The 14296-nt window shown below is 32.6% G+C and overlaps 1 protein-coding gene and 1 non-coding gene across 24 annotated transcripts in view; both read left to right on the forward strand.

Annotated features, from left to right (window-relative positions):
* Positions 1-14296, forward strand: part of ADGRL3 (adhesion G protein-coupled receptor L3) — an 856207-nt gene that overhangs the window by 751477 nt on the left and 90434 nt on the right. For 14 of the 23 annotated variants that reach the window (XM_072775204.1, XM_072775207.1, XM_072775212.1 and 11 more), the window contains 2 exons: positions 9913-9939; positions 12502-12670. In XM_072775204.1, coding sequence (XP_072631305.1) covers positions 9913-9939; positions 12502-12670 — 196 coding nt within the window. The remainder of the gene's footprint in view (positions 1-9912; positions 9940-12501; positions 12671-14296) is intronic. The other 9 variants (XM_072775205.1, XM_072775210.1, XM_072775209.1 and 6 more) reach the window with 1 other exon arrangement.
* LOC140604400 (U6 spliceosomal RNA) lies at positions 3020-3125 on the forward strand. The gene has a single exon (XR_012007303.1). It is a non-coding gene; the product is annotated as a U6 spliceosomal RNA (small nuclear RNA).

Here is a 14296-nt window from a genome sequence, read left to right on the forward strand (position 1 = left end):
AAATAAAGGATTATGTATTAAATCATTGAATTTGTAATTAAAATGTGCAGACAGTATAGTAGAATGTTGTGTCTTGAGCTGCTCAGTCCACACATGAAAATTTCCTAATCTAATTTTCTCTTGGCTGAGTCCCAATTGTTTGGATTTTTCCACTACATACAATTATGTATTTTAAATAAAGTCTGTCATCAGAGTCCCTGGAACTTTTATAAATGTGCTATTTATGCACTGAGTATGCATTTTAGAATACTCTGGAATGTTTTCTATGGAAGTTGATATTTTCAATCAGATCTTTCAATGTGCTAATAGAAAAGTCCTCTCAGTTCCAGAACTGAGATTGATAGTCTAAGGTTCTAATTTAAAACTGGTTAATTATGAGACTGACAAAACAAGCCATGAGTGGAGAAGTTCATAAGTTATCAGCAAAAGCATTGACATCATTGGATAGTAACATATTACTTAGATCAAGACGTAGCTCAAAGATGGCGTATTTTCTTTGTAACCATCATTGCCATTGTAGTTGTGATTTTTCTGCCTTCTTTGAACGCACCACATTCTGCTCAGCTAGCTGTACAAAGGTTTCTAAGATTACCAGATCTGCCATTCAGTAACTTTCATTAGTGCAATGTAATGAAACAGCACATGGGCAGCCTCTTCAATAATATTCAGGGGAGCCCTCTTAGTAAAATATTTAAGCCCATTTGTTCCTACTAGATTTTCTTTTTAAAAAAAAAATAAGTTGTGGGCAGCCCCAGAGATTTAGCGCCACCTTCAGCCCAGGTGGTGATCCTGGAGGCGGGGGATCGAGTCCCAGGTCAGGCTCCCTGCATGGAGCCTGCTTCTCCCTCTGCCTGTGTCTCTGCCTCTCTCTCTGTGTCTCTCATGAATAAGTAAATAAAATCTTAAAAAAAAAAATCTTGGCATTTAAAAAAAATAAAATTAAATTAAAATAAAAAAATAAGTTGTAATGTTTTCCTATTTTTCCTGTTAGCTTTCCTGTGCACCTTCTCCTTGACTTGCTGCTACATAGTTTGAACGCTTTTGCCGTTGTGTGTGTCCCTGCCCAGTCTGTCATGTCTCTATTAATTTTGCCGTTGTTACCAAGGAATACGTACACTTAAACCATTAACTTTTTCCTCCACAGTGTGTACTTTGGAGGTCTTTGGAGGACATTTTGAATTCTTTATCTAATGAGCCAAATTTCCAGCATCATTTGCTAAGTAATCCATCTTTTTCCACCAGATGTGTGCTGCCACACTCTCCTATATTGAAATTTTATTTCTATGCTCCCTTCTATTCCATGGACATACACTTTGTTCTGCTACCGGGACCATATTATTGCCAGAACTTTCTTTGTATGTGGGAGAGCGAGGTTTCTGATTTTGATTGTGTCTTTCAAAATTGCCTTACTGACTCAGCTTTTATTATTCTTTTACGTATTTTTTTTTCAGAATTGTTTTTTTTAAATTCTTTTAATGTCTTCCTTTCCATACTGTGGTAAATCTCAATGGATCATGATGTTGATGCACTATTAGATGTTGCTATTTAATAGCTTCTTTAGGATATTTATGGAAGTTCTTAAGTAAAATGTTATTACAATTTGTTTTTTATTCTCTTAAACTCTCCTTACCTGCTAAGTTATAATAGTCTCGAAGTTTTCCTTCTTTTCTGTTTAGACTTAACCTATATGAGAAAAGAATTATTGCTGCTTGAATATTAGACAGAACTTGTTTGTAAAATATTTTGGATGTAGCAACAGATGTATAAATTGGTCATGTGTATGTATGCATACTTTAGTTTTTGATTTCTAACTTAATTTCATTATTATCAGAGAATACATTCTGATTGATGTTGATTCTTGGTGCTTTACTGAAGCTACCCTCTGGCCTAAAATGTAAACGAGTTAAGATTTCTGACTTTGCTATTTGGACATTTTATATATCTGAAAAATTGGATTTATTTATCCTGTTCCTTAACTTTTTTTCTCATTGACTAATTTTAAGATTAGATTCCTGGTAACAAGTTTAATTGGAAACAACAACATCTTATTAAAAGTAAGATGTGGTAGAGATCACAGGTCATTAATTAGACCTACTCACTAACCAAGTAACTAGCTCTCGTGCACCGTCTCTGTGGGGCGACTTCGTCATCTTCTTTACCACAAGACTTTCCCTGTTCCACATGAATGAAAAATTCAAGAATTCAGAGTGCTTTTCAACAATAGATCTTACTAACGGATAACCTAGGAGCCATAGACTAGTATTTTCTTGGTTTCATTTAACTCTGAAAAAGATCCTAGTGAGAGGTTATTTTGCTCATCATGGTGGTGAGTAAACTAAAGCTTATGAAGATTACCTTACTTGTCCACAATTAAATAAAACTTGTCTGCTTTCTATTGCATTTCAGTGCCTCCCTTGGTTCCATTTATTGGAATCTTTAGTAAGTACAGACATGTTTTAAATACTCAGTTGTGCTTTTTTTTTGTTTTGTTTTAGTTGTTCTTACAAGCAGTTTATAAATAGGTGTTTATTCATAGAAGGGATATGATGAATGTTTCTACTACAAGTTGTTAAAACAAGAGGTGATGATATTATATGGTATGAAAAAAAGTATAAGAGCAATTCAACCTGTCAGACACTTTTGGCAAGAATACAGAAAAGTTATTAATTTTCTGAGTTATTTTACTTAAAAAATAGTTTGTGCATCTTCTAAGTTGAAAAAAGAAATCCTGCAAGTATGTAATATACTCTTTAAAGAATTTCATCTCCTTGCATTGCAGTGACCAAATGTGATCAGCCCCATAGTCACAGGTTCTAAAGAGTAAGTTCTAAGACTCTGTGTGAGTCCAAAAAACATTGGCCCTCAGATAGTAAACCAGGAAACCTTGTGGTTTTAATTATAAGTATCAGTAAATAAAAGATTTCAACTTGTTACTAATATTTTATGGATCTTGGGATATTACTGATTTAAGCCACAATTTTCACTGATTACAAGATAAAAATTATTGAAAAAAGATATGGTGCTTTCTCCAGCAGCACATATACTAAAATTGGAAGGATACAGAGAGGATGAGCAGGTCCCTTGTACAAGGATGACATGCATATTTGTGAACGTTTCATATGAAAAAAAAAGGAAGGAAATATAAATTTCTCTTTATATAGATACCATTTATTTTATCTTTCCTATTCAAGGTTTAAAATTTTCAAAGAATCACAAAAATATTAATGAAGTCCAAGTTTAGAACATATACCTCTTAATGAATTTTCATGAACATATCACATATGATTTTACGTGAATCATAATAAATATTCTTTATATTCAAGTGTTTACAGTTAATGAGACTTTGCCTTTCCTTAGTGTACTTTTTGACACCGAGGATCCATATTTATGAATTAAATTCAGCTTTCTTATGTAATTCAGAGAACTCTGGGTTTCTACTTTAATGTCCATTAGGAATTGGATATACCTCATTTCAATGAGAATGTAAAAATTCATAGCATTTACTAAGCCTAAAGAAATCTTTAAATGAAACATTGTTTGAACAGAGGCTTTTTAAAGGTAAAATTAGGGATCATTTCAAAAAGAGTCAGTGACTCCTTCTTCCCTTTTGGATTTCTATTTAATATAAGAATTTCCAAGACACTTAAAAGGAGACCTAACCCCTTTTTTGAGGTCAGAAGGTTGGTATAGAATAGTAATTATAACAGCAAATATTTATATAGTATTTTTGTATATTAAAATTTTGTATATTTGCATTTTTGGTGTGTTAATGAGTGCCAAGACCTTTTATTTAATATACACAACAGCCCTACGAAGGAAAGTTCTGTATTTATCCCTATTTCACAGACGAGGAATGTGAGGATCAGACAGGTTAAAAAGTTAGCTGAAGGTTGCAGTGTTACTATAAGGCTCGGCTGGCATTCACACTCGGGCAAGCTGCTTCATAAGCCCAAGCTTTCAGTTTCTGTGATATACAGATATATCCACTTTTCAAAAGTTTTCATTAAGCCACTTCACTTTTGCGAAAGGCCTACATTGGTAACTGTTTTCGCTAACTGAAAAAAACGTGAAGAGGATATTTACTTTTATGGGGGAAAAAAGGCAAAAAGCGAAAATAGCATTCAGAAGCAGTGTTAGAACTGTTAGAGTAGCAGTGCACATCCTGAATAACAAGAGTGGTGTTGCCAGGCTCCTTCCCTGGGAACTCTACTCAGCATCTCAGCATCAAGTCACCATAGCTTTGCCTTGTATCTGTGAACATCTGTGCTTTATCTCAGTTTATTTTGTGCATCTGTTAGCAAGATGTGTCCCAAGGTATCAGAAAAGCCTAAGAGTGGGATGCCTGGCTGGCTCAGTCAGAAAAAGATGCAACTCTTGATCTCGGGGTTGTGAGTTCAAGTTCCACATTGGGTACAGATTTTTTTTTTTAAATAAGTAAACCCTAAAGAAAAAAGAAAAATAAAAGCCCAAGAGAAATCATTTTGGGGATCTAGGAATGCTCAAAAAATTTTACATATTAATTAATGCAACTACCTCATTGCTTTATGCTATCTGAACTTAAGAAAGGTTTCATAAGAATACTCTTGGATAGTGGGGAAAACCTATACTATCTTTCATATGTTAAAAACAATAAATTATCATAGGGTGATATTATTTGCTTTCAACATAAGATTCCAAAATTTGATATATGTGTGAAACCTACCAAGTCATTTTTATAAATCTAATAGATGGAGACACTAAATTGTAGTAAGACTGTAGCTGTCTATATACAATATAAATAGTTCATTATTCATTCTCACAATTGATATCCTTAAGTTCTTTCATATATAAATGAATTATTTGACCATATTATATTGAGTTATAAAAATTTGCATAACATTGAGTTGTGAAGATAATATAATTAAAGTTTTATCAATCATTTATTTAATATTTATTGATCCTGATTTATTATACTCAATTCTGCTTAATTTCAGACTTACCCAATTCATCAGCAATGTGAAATCTGTGATTAAAAATTTAATGTTGGTATATGCTCTCGAATCTGTAATATTGTTATAGGGACATTGAGGCATAGGAATGAAAATGTTCAGGATATATTCTGAGTTATTTATTTTATTTATTTGGTTCATTTCATTCTCTTAACAAATTTCAAATGAACAACATGATGCAATATAGCTTTTAGTAGTCATACTTTAATAGCAATAAAATCCATAGTTGAAATATAATAATCTTCTCTGCTGTTGATGATTTCTACATTTATGTTATATGACTTTCATATTTTTCTAAGAATTTTTTATATCTTTAATACTTAGTGTCTTAAATGTATGACCATAATGAAACATTATTCATATTTTACTCAGATATATTGAGTTATATGCTAAGTAACTTTTCTTTCATTTTCCTATAGTGGGTATGAGAGGGAATTGGATGTAATTCTAGGGTAGTAGAGTCCCACTAACATAAAATACATTTAAAAGAAATATAAAGCTGTCATGATTTTTATCCTACGTGTTACTAATTGATTAACCATTTTTAACAAAATGAGGTATAAGCATGAAATACTTGCATCTTTCTCTGTTCACTACTCTTTGAGCTATGTTCTTAAATATTCCTTAACCACTGGGTAGAAGATCTCTTAATTTGTCTTAGATGTTGCAACTTGGCCAGGGTATTCTGGTTTTTAGGTGTCTGATCAATTTAAAACTTGAATAACATACCCTTTTTAAAACATTCTTCCCCTGGCTAACATTTGTTGCTAGAAAATTAGTACAAGTGAAGGTGTTACTTTCCTTCCTCTTTCCACTCTTTCATTTGGTCTGTGAACACTGTAGTCCTAACAGGTCTTGTCTTTCCAATTCTGCTTTTAGGACTGGGCCCCCTGGATTGGTAGTTTTGCAAAGTAATGTCTCAAAGACCACTTCTATGTGAAGTCCATTAGTTGGGTTGCTGAAATAGCTCCTTTTAGAACATGGGGAACTGAATCTTCTTCGACCTCAGTTAGGAACTGATTAAAAGGGACAATAGGGAAAGCCTTCTGCAGAAGTATTTATCATTACTTTTTCTTCTATGAAAAATGAAATACATTTTACCTTGAGAAATTTGCTGACATTATCTTTATCATTCTTATGGTAACCCAAACCAAATTCAAAGGGAAATATCTTTATTCCTTTGATATAATTAGTTTTATTCCAGAGAAAGTAAATTTAGCTGCATACTGAACCTGGCAATATTGGGGTACTAATCAGGATATCTATATACACTTTGATAGCTCTTTTTCTCACTATTAAACTTACAGTTCAATTACCAACAACAATTAGCTAACTACCCAACAATTCCAGAGGATCCCAGAATACATTCACATTTAGCATCTAGGAGTGCTCAAAAAATTTTACAGATTAAATAATGCAACTACTTCATTGTTTTACACCTTTTGAGCTTATGAAAGTTTTCATTGGATGAATGGGAATTTTAGATATTTCCTTTCACAATTATTTCCAAACACAATACTCTATTTTGAACTCTTGAAATCGGAGAAAGAATATCCTATAACTAACTTGATTCATTCATGTTGTTTCTATCCATTCATCATCTGTCTACACTGATAAACTATATTATAAACCTTTATATCACAGTATTAGTATGTATAAGTTAATGTTTTGGCTGACACATCTATCCTCCTGAAGATGAATTTTGAGCTAAGTTTCCATTGGGCTAGATTTTAGTAGCCCTCTTGTGTACTTTGCAATTTTACAGAATATATAAATATATGCATAAATATTGTCACTTTATGCAGAGATCCCTAAAAATTCTGATCTTGATTCTAACGATCACTTTTTAAGATAATTTTATGACATTACTATTTAAAGCTTTCAATTTTAGATGTTATTTGAAAAAAAGAAGATAAAATGTTTGACAAAGGAAAATGTTTTTGCTAAAGAAATGAGGCTCTTTTTTCTATTTGTTCCTTGAAAATTGTATGTACAAAGTATTTTACTTCGTTTTCAGAAAGTCACCACTTCACAGGATAACCTGAAAGTTTCTGTTAACATCTGCCAAGAGCATCTTAAACCTTGTGTCCATATTTTTATAAAATCTTAAAATACTTGTAGTGAAATTGTTTTAGTCATACAACCTGGAATGAGATTTTATTTCAATAGACTTTCATTGGTAAGTCAGAATGAAAATTATTCAGCTTTGGGACTAGTTCTGTAGATATATTTTTTAAGTGAATCAATAAGTATATAAGTTTGCCACCATAACTGGTGGCAACATTATTATCAATTTAACTTGAATATAGTGGAGAGACTTTGTAAAACTAGATCCTCTAAGCCAACAAAATATCAGACAAAATGATGGAAGCCACTGACATATTATAGGTAATCTTCAGTGATCTTCAGATTTGGAATTATTGTGTGTTATTTATGATAATCTGGAAACAAAATTAACGAATGGTTCTCTGTCCGTTAGCATGGATTTCTATATTAAATATGAGCTGGTAATTCTTATAGCTAAAAGATACAAATTACATGCTTCATTAATTATTGCACAGGCTAAGCCACTGTAAAAGAAACACCCTAAAATCTAGTAGCTTAAATTTGTGACATAAACGTGGCTTAAATCTAATACAGTGGCTCCACGTCAAAAAACAGCTTCCATTTCTGGGTCTGAGGCTCTTTTGTCATTTTCTGCTAGCAAAGGGGGAGGAAAAAATGGCCAAGGGAAGCCCAATTCCAATCCTTTAATTGGCAAGACCCAGAAATGTCACAGTTTACTTCTGTTCACATCCCAGTGGACACTCCTTGAATGCATGGCTATAGCTAACTGGAAGTGAAGCTGGAATTACAGTCTTTGTTATTGAGTGGAACAACTGGTGCTTTCCCATAATTGCCAACAAAAACTGGTGAATTGTACCCTTTTTTGATATATCACTGTAATGGGAAAACATCTCACTCCAGCGACTACAGTGCAAGTTTTGTATTTTATTTTTGAAACATTTGGCTAGTTCAGTACAATTCTGTATAGCATGTTTGCATATGTTCCTATCTGCTAACCTTTGAAACTTTCTTTACTTGATACCCTACTATACAAATAAAAGTAGAAATAGTTATTCCAGTCAAGAACTTGGAATCACAGATGGAATATACTGATGCAATGGGAATGCATATAATGGAATAAATATCACATGATTATGCTCTATAACTTTTCAATATTGATCCATGTACAAGATTTTGTTTCTAGGAACAGTTCGCAACTGTTAAAGATGATCAATTCTTAGAAATTCTTTTTCTCTGTTTACCTTTCACACATCCATGGCATTATTTAAATATCACTTGGAATTCCATTTTCTGGCTTATGACTCTCTTTGAATGTCCTAGTCCAGCAATGTCCAGTAGAACTTTCTGTGAACCCAGAAATGTTCTAGAACTGCACTGTCCAATATGGCAGCTACTGGAGCTTTTGAGTGCTGGTAATGTGACTAGTGTGACTAGGGAACTGAATTTTAAACTTTATTTCATTTTAAAGAATTTAAATTTAAATAAACCCATGGGCCAGTAGTCACCGTATTAGACAGCACAGTTAGTCATTCTCTGCTCCATTTACAAACCTATTTCTGCCACATTTATTTTGCTGCATAATATTGCTCCTGAAATGTCCTCAAATGAATTTAACTACTCAACATCTATTATTTGGTGTTTTATTCTTTGGGTGAGAGATTCTATATTTTCAATGTGACTTTACTCTAGCTTTAGTCTAATAATAACAATATCATATTTACTGTATATAAAACGTGTCAGGCACTGTTCTGAGCACTTTATGCATAATATATAATTTCATTATCACAAGAAACCTGCATATAATTTTCACCATTTTATAGTGGTATGAACTGACCCAACCATACGTTAATTAATTTTTGCCTTTAGCTAGTTAAGTGGTTGATTTAGGATATGAATTGCAGGCAAACTGGTTTTAAATCCCAGGCTCTCCCTCCATTCTTTACTCTTCCATCATTTTGTAGGATGAAGTCTCCCTTCATAGTTCTCGTTAGGCAAAAATACATCACATTTTGGGTCCAAGAGCCTTATTTGTGTATTTGTAATATTGGAAACTATTGTCCCCAGCAGGAGATAAGAGAAAAAGAACAGTTTCTCTTCTTTTCTGTTCTATCACAAGTCATTGAACAGACTGTTTATAAAAAGATGATCCAAAAGGTTCCCTAAGTTATCTTCACTCATTTGGCACTGCGATCTTATTTTATTGGAATGATACAAAAAAAAAAGTTAATATAAGTGATAATGAACAGGTGCTGTATGTTTGCTTCTATTACTACTAAAGATGATTCAGATTTCTTTCCTAGTACACTAACAGAAAGAATTTTAAAGTAGTCAGGATCGATTATTTTCAAAGGGCTGTAGTGTTCAAATTTAACTCAGGTCAATCATCTGCAAGTTAAAATTACTTAGAAACGTACTGTCCATAATTAAGTAATCTTACCTACTAATATTACCGAATCAGGATACCTTTAGGTGACATGAAATCTGTCATTTTAAGTATACCCCCAAGCCTTTTCCAGATTGCTCATAAGATTTCTCATTCTCTAGAGAAATGCGATCTCTAAGAAATAAATGTCTCTGTCAAGTCACAAGTAATATGAACACATGATGAAAAAATGGAATTTTTTTAGCCTCATAAGGGATATTGCAGTATTGTAAAATTGATTTTATTCCTTGTTATGTAAGTTCTCGTGGTCATTTTAGGATTTACCTTCTGGATATAAAGGGAAGGTTAATGATGCCTTTTAGGGAGGTGGGGTACAGAGGCCTTTGGGGACCAGGAGAATATTTTTCATATGAAATCTTTTGTCATAAAATGCTAATGTTGGTGTTCTTGTCTTTATGTCTATGCATTCTTTAGCTATGAGGATAACAGACCCTTCATCAAGTAAGAATGACCTGAATGGCTGATAAATTCCATTTATCAGTGTGGTCCCATGAACCAGCTGTCAGATCAGTACTGAAAAATCATTAGAGCTTCTGTCATTCACTTTGAGGCAGAAGAGCAAACTGTGCAGGAAAATACTCAGGCATACAACTTGTATGCAGGATAAATATGCTGCAGGTGTATTGCCAAAAACAAATTCTGCTTCACCTCTTTTAATTGGATATCACCTGAAATCAGTGCCACAGTCGTAGCAACTTCATGTGGTACAGACTTGTTTCGCTTTTAATAGCTTTCTCCTTTCATTGTGATGTGTTCCTCTGTGCTGCATATGTCGTCATTTCTGTTGTTTGTTTGGACATCGCTCATCTAAAATTATTTTGTGGTTTAGCCGTGTATCTTCAAAATGATCTTAGAAGTACAAAGCTACCCAATTGCAATGGATATTAATGAATTTCTATTTTAAATATCCAAAAGGGGAAAAAATACCTCCTTCAAAAATTCAATTTTTTGGACCCAAAATTACCTCTTTCAATTTTGACACATATCACCTGTTTATGAGTCTATCTTTTAAATTCCTAAAACAAAGCTACAAGTCTGTACTAATCTCACAAGAATAAACTCAAATGTTGATATTTGGGCTCTTTTCTTTTGTACATTTAAAAATTTTGTGTCCTGCCACAATATACTTAAGATTGGGGCAACCTAATGGGTGACCTTACTATAGACTTTCAGTTTGTTCTTCTGGTGAAGAGTCCTTTGTTTTCACTTTCTCCAGTGACATTTCACTTATTTCTTCATGCTCTTGCTTATTTTTTTTTCTTTACAAATTGGGCTCATTGTAGTTCTATATCGTTAACTCTTGGGCCCATCATGTGTTTTCTAGTAGATACTAGCTGTCTTGAGTATTTTATTGTATCATTTTATTTCTAAATTGAAATAGCAATTTTGCCTTGATTTAATGGTATTCTTTCCATTTTTCCTTTTTCCAACGCCTGTAAGAAGCTGAGAGCTTTACCTTGAGAGTTCCCGTATTTTTCAATTTAATTATAAACTAAAATATTAATATCTAAGATGTTTTCTGATTCATATAAGTAAACATGTCACATACAATGGCAAGTCTCCTTTAGGGATTCTTATTCAATAATGTTAATGTTTTAAATTGAACATGTTAAATTTAGGGGATATTTCCATATAAAATATAGTAGCTGATGGTTGTAGAAGAAAAACAGTAAATAGTCATGATTAATTTTAACAAGACATTAATACTAATTGACTACTTTGGGACCATATCTTTCTTAAGACGTAGTTCTCTCTGAAAACTTTACTCAACCCAGCTTCAGATTTGGTAAATACGTGTGGTGTTTTTTTTTAACCGCTTCTTTTTGCAAAGTTTCAATCCCCATAAATATTGCTTCCTTAGACTATGCAAGTGGAAAAGTATAGTCGCTGAAAAGAAATATTTACTCTGTTCAAGGAAGGTGTGCTGGGAAAGGAGAGGGTGGGTTCATGAGTATATAGAGATCTAGGCTGGTTTGGTCCTATTCTCCTATATACTTCGAGAGGAGTTGAGAAGGATTCCATTTTCACTTACTGGATTCCCATTTATTGGAAAGATTCATTTTATGTTGATAGCAAATATATAACACACAGCCACAAATATATGGACTTCTGTCACCCATTGATATATTATTACTATTGTGAATGGCAGCTGGAAGAAACTAAGGGAATGGAGTGAGAGTGAGAATTGTCTTCCATTCTAGCCTACTTTGTTCATACCACTCCATCCCATTCTCAGCTTCATTTTCTCCTTCGAGTTTACAGACCCTTCAAAGAGATGAAGGTGCCCTGAGCTCTTAAACTTCTTTTCAACAAAGCTGCCAGTTGCCTGATTTTCAAAGTCTCATCCCACTTAACCTAGAAGACAGCAACCCAAAGGCTGAAACAATGAGGATTATGATACAGAGTGGAACAATTTTTCCCACCCACTGTGTCGCACGTGTTTTACATAACTGTAGAATTAGACAAATAGAACTTTTAAAATTCATACATATATTCCATATACTGTTTCCTTCTAATACAAGCTCTGCTTTTGTCAGTAAACACTAAAATTTTTATGGAAAAAGAGGAAATTTGGAAAAATGGGGCAAAAGTGTATCAGGTGAAGCACTAATGGAGAGAGTCCAATCAAACATATTATCATAACAATGAGGCCAGTGGAAACTAACATAGCTGTATAGACTTTTTCCCCCTTGCCATTCACCATAATTACATCTCCATATCATTTGCATATGTGCTGCAAATACATGAATAATTTAATAGTACAAATCTGCTTTTGCTTAAATGAATTTCTGTGTTCATAACATTCTCATTCATGTATATCTCCTCAAGTTTGAAAACTTGTAGTCCCCATTAAAATCTTAAAGTACTTATACCACCTGTCTTACATTTTCTGTCAATAAAACTTACCGTAACATTTTTTTCAGTGTCAGTATTGTTGATATATGACTGTGGTAATTAAAGACCAATCATTTGATAACCCTTCATTTTCTTTTCTCTCTACAGGTCATGGGTAATAGGTGCAATAGCTCTTCTCTGCCTATTAGGATTGACCTGGGCCTTCGGACTCATGTATATTAATGAAAGCACAGTCATCATGGCGTATCTCTTCACCATATTCAATTCTCTACAGGGAATGTTTATATTCATTTTCCATTGTGTCCTACAAAAGAAGGTAAGCAAAAATTCTCTATTTAAGAATAAATGGCATATATCTCATGTTAACAAAGCAACCATAACATAAGTCATTCTTGATGTTTTGGTCTCTGAAATAAATGTGTTACTTCATTAATTTTATTTTTTAATAGTAAAACAAAAGACACAAAACAGAAGCATAATAGTTGGTGAATATGTTTAATAGCAAAAAAAAACAATCAAAATATTTTCTAATTTGGATGGTGAACAAAAATTATACTCTTGTAGGCTTGACCTTATAGTCTTTAATATTTTTATTGGCAGACACATGGAATTTGTGTATCAGAAATAGCTTTTCTAAGATGTTATGGAGCTGTAGGATGGAGATATATATATATACATATATATATATGCCATATATATATGGCATAGGAAATATATATTTTTCTGTTTTTCTTTAAAAACAAGTTTGTATATACTGGAAAATATGAATGTTTATCATTATGAGAACATTTGTGTTTTTTAAATGAACAACAAAGTACTTAGTAATGATCTTTGTACTTCTTTTCTTTAAAAGCATCTTTTATAAAATCTATGAGTTGGATAATTAGAATGCAATATTTAATTTTTCATGCTGCTCTATTTTTGTGATTTTTTTACATTTACAAGGACCTAAAATATTCATTTTCAAAGTTAAATTTAGCCACTAAATACTTCCATTGCATTTTTTTAGAAATCTCAAGATTGATTTTCTCATCTTATACATTTTAATTCTATTAAAAATATGATCATTATGGTTCCAATCACATAGACCCCTGAGCCAAGAAAGTCTGGGTCTAAATCCTAGTTTCTCTACTTAACAGCATATGTGACTTTGGGCAAGTTAATTAACCTGCTCATGCCCCAGTTTCTTCATGTGTAACATGGAGGTAATAAAAATAATTATGAGATACTGAGAAGTGGCTCTGAAAATGAAATGTCAAAATGTGAAAATTTCTTCTAAGAAAGTAACAACACCTGAAATGTTTCTTTGGAAAACAAAGCAAAACATAGAAAGAGTGAAGATATCTATGTCTGTGATTTTTGGTTTGAGAGATTGATGGGACCTAAATCAAAACTTGAGATGGTGTCTACTTGTCAAGATGAGTCTGGTTGTATTCTGTTTCAGTTGTGTGTGGTGGTACATATGAAAAGTGTATCAACATAGTCATAAATAAGGCTAGTTATTTAAATAGTTAATTAAATAGTTATTAGTTAAATTATAGTTAATTAAATAGTTAAATAGTAATGATGACTCAGACGTATAAATGTAGTTTACAGAAAAGTAAAAAGAGTATAAGGGAATGGGTGGATTTTGATCTATTGGATTAGAATTAATTTAGAAAAGAGATTATATTACAATAGATGAACCTTCCCAAATATTTAGTGCACATCCTAAAATTGCAGTTGCAAAAATATTGATTTATTTATTTTTTACTGATTCTGTAGATTGCTCTTTCATTTTGTTGATTATTTATTTTGCTCTGCAGAAGCTTTTTAGTTTGACATAGTTCCACTTACTAATTTTTGCTTCTGTTGCTTTTATTTGTGATGTCATGTCCAAAAACTCATTGCCAAGACCAGTGTCCAGGAAATTTTCCCCTGTATTTCATTTTAGCTAAATTTT

Source organism: Canis lupus, chromosome 14 (genome assembly GCF_048164855.1).
Source record: "Canis lupus baileyi chromosome 14, mCanLup2.hap1, whole genome shotgun sequence".
In the NCBI taxonomy this organism is placed as follows: Eukaryota; Metazoa; Chordata; class Mammalia; order Carnivora; family Canidae; genus Canis; species Canis lupus.